Source organism: Bidens hawaiensis, unplaced genomic scaffold (assembly GCF_021521415.1).
Source record: "Bidens hawaiensis isolate Kalapana, Puna unplaced genomic scaffold, B.hawaiensis_p1.1 tig00000326_1, whole genome shotgun sequence".
NCBI classification, from domain to species: Eukaryota; Viridiplantae; Streptophyta; class Magnoliopsida; order Asterales; family Asteraceae; genus Bidens; species Bidens hawaiensis.
In genome coordinates, this window is record NW_027491025.1 from 2,318,784 (window position 1) to 2,321,246 (window position 2,463).

The 2,463-nt window shown below is 38.3% G+C and overlaps 1 protein-coding gene across 1 annotated transcript; it reads right to left on the reverse strand.

Annotated features, from left to right (window-relative positions):
• Positions 1–462: 462 nt before the first annotated feature.
• LOC143621188 (protein SRC2 homolog) lies at positions 463–1,475 on the reverse strand. Its single transcript, XM_077092699.1, has one exon. The coding sequence runs from the start codon at positions 1,387–1,389 to the stop codon at positions 463–465; it is 927 nt and encodes a 308-aa protein (XP_076948814.1). The 5' UTR covers positions 1,390–1,475.
• Between the last annotated feature and the right edge of the window lie 988 nt (positions 1,476–2,463).

The following is a 2,463-nucleotide window of genomic DNA, read 5'->3' on the forward strand; positions in this document are numbered from 1 at the left end:
CAGAAAGCAGACATTTTAACAAAGCCGTTGCCACGTATAAAGTTCAAAGAAATGAGGAGCTTGATCGGAGTGGAGGACCTTAACCAAGTCAGCATTAACGGGGAGAATGTTGGATAATGCTGACTAAGATTGATGATATGGCATTGAACAAGTAAAGTGGAGTAGTGCTGACCGAGAAAGCAGCAATGAATAAACGTTCGTGTGAACGTTGGAGTCGTTCAGAAAAGGAAGGAGGAGTGCCACCTTTCTAGGAAGAACAAGTCTAGTTTTTAGCCTATTTAAGTAGTTGTTCTGTTTAAGTTTTTTTGCATGTATTCAATTGTTTTCTGCTTTTGTAATCGTTGAAGTTATAATACAAAAAGGCATTCTGCAAGTTTCTGTCTTTGTTATTTCTCTGTTTCCAAACTCTGATCCAACCAACACATAACCTGACTGTTGCTGAGAGTAAACATCGTAACCTGACTATTTTAGAGGATACCACATTGGAGGCTGAAAGTAACCATCATAACCTGACTGTTGTAGAGGATGCCAACCATACATAGGTGGTAACTGAGAGTAACCACTGTAAATTGACTGATTTGGAGGATACCCACCATAACATGATTGTTGCTGGTACGTATATCCAGCTTGTGGTTGAGGGTACCCCATAGGAGTATAATTTGCACCCCCGGCCAGCGGAAAATAACCTGGAGCAGTGGCAGTTGGTGCTGGTGGTTGATAGAAACCCGGAGCAGCGAAAGTTGGTAGTGCTGGTGGTTGATAGAACCCCGGAGCAGCGGCAGTTGGTGCTGGTGGTTGATAGAACTCCGGAGCAGCATCGACCGACGCCTCATACACTGAAGGATACAGTGAAGTAGATCGGTAACCTGTAGCAGGCTCTTGCAACTTATTATATGTTCCGACATGATTACAAGGAGTAACAAGCTCGTCAGCCTTATCAGGTTTTGCGACAGGCTTTCCAAGCTTACTTGCGCCGAACTTATACGAAAAACTTAGTTCACCTTTCAGCTTACCAGAAGGTTTCTTCACTTGATAACTAACAAACTGAAATGATTTACCTCTAGGCGAATAACCCTCTAGAAGCCCCTTGATCGGAACATGCACTTGTCCCATAGTTTTATCTCCTAACGTTGCCTCCATTATGATCTTAACAACTAGAACCGATCGGTTTTTTAAGGCAGCATATTCGTCAATCGTAAACTTCATTTGACAATTCCAGATAGGATTCGAATCTCCGCCCCTGTCGACGAAAGTCCTTTGCTTCTGATCTTGATTCATGGTGCCGCCACTGATGTAGGCGACTGCATAGACGTCCATTTTGCCGACACGAGTGAGCTTATTGAGCCCATTAGCCGAGATCAATTTGAGTTTAAATGATCTTTCAGCCATGGATGCTTGCGTTTGCTTGAATTGAAATTAAATATGAAATAGAGCAACCAATTTATAAAGATATACGACATCTCCATGTATGAGACACGACTTCAGTGAAAACATGTGAAAATTTCGAGGAAACTAACGTTACCGCGACATATTTGATACGTAGTAGTATAATATATATATTTTTTGTATCCCTCTTGTCATATTAAAACTACCCCGTGTCCCCGTTATTATTTAGATGGGTTGCATACAATTCCGTCTAATTTATTATATTATAAATTATTATTTTATATTATTAGTTGATGTCTTTCGTAGACTCATCAAATGCATGTTAATTAATTAATTAAACCCACCAAATCTTGGGAAAATTATCAGGCATCTATGACTAGAATTTTTCAAAAAAAAAAAAAAAAAAAAACATTATAGGTATCTATTATAGTTTTGCCATCTTTAGACATAGAGAGCCCTGCAATCCAAAGCTAAAATAAAAAGACTAAGAGTGTTTCTTATTTGACAAGGCTCTACTGGTGCCCAGTAAACCCTACCAGACACTGACACCATACTAACACAAGCTAGGAAGATGTGTCTTAGGCTATGCGTAGTGGAGAGGCTATAATTGGGGGCGAATTGTGACATGTGGCGCCCAGTCAGTATGGAGTGGAAATTTTTTTTTGAGATGTAATGGTGTAGGGGCTACAAGTTGAGCCTACAGTTTCTTTTTTTATTATTTTCTTTTTATAATAAACTAAACAAATGAAAACCAATTTATTTAAATAATTAAATAAAAATGCATTAAAGTTAAAAAGAAATGTAAAACAATTAAAAAACATAACTAATAATGCATTAAAATTAAAAAAAAAAATACATAACTAAAAATATTAAAAAACATAACTAAATAAAATACTAATATCCATAATATTCGCGCATTTTTTCCATTCGTTGTCGTTGCAATAATGCAGCCTCCTCATGTAACCCGGCCGCTTTGAGGGATTTGTATTCTTCACTCATTTCCCGCAATTCCAACATTTGGGCAATCTTTTCGTGTTGTTTGTCGGTTTCTCTCATGGCCTCGTTGAGTTCCTCGAC

Excerpts from the sequence above, each read along its gene's own strand:
- LOC143621188 (XM_077092699.1), bottom strand. The coding sequence starts at position 1,389 with ATGGCTGAAAGATCATTTAAACTCAAATTGATCTCGGCTAATGGGCTC.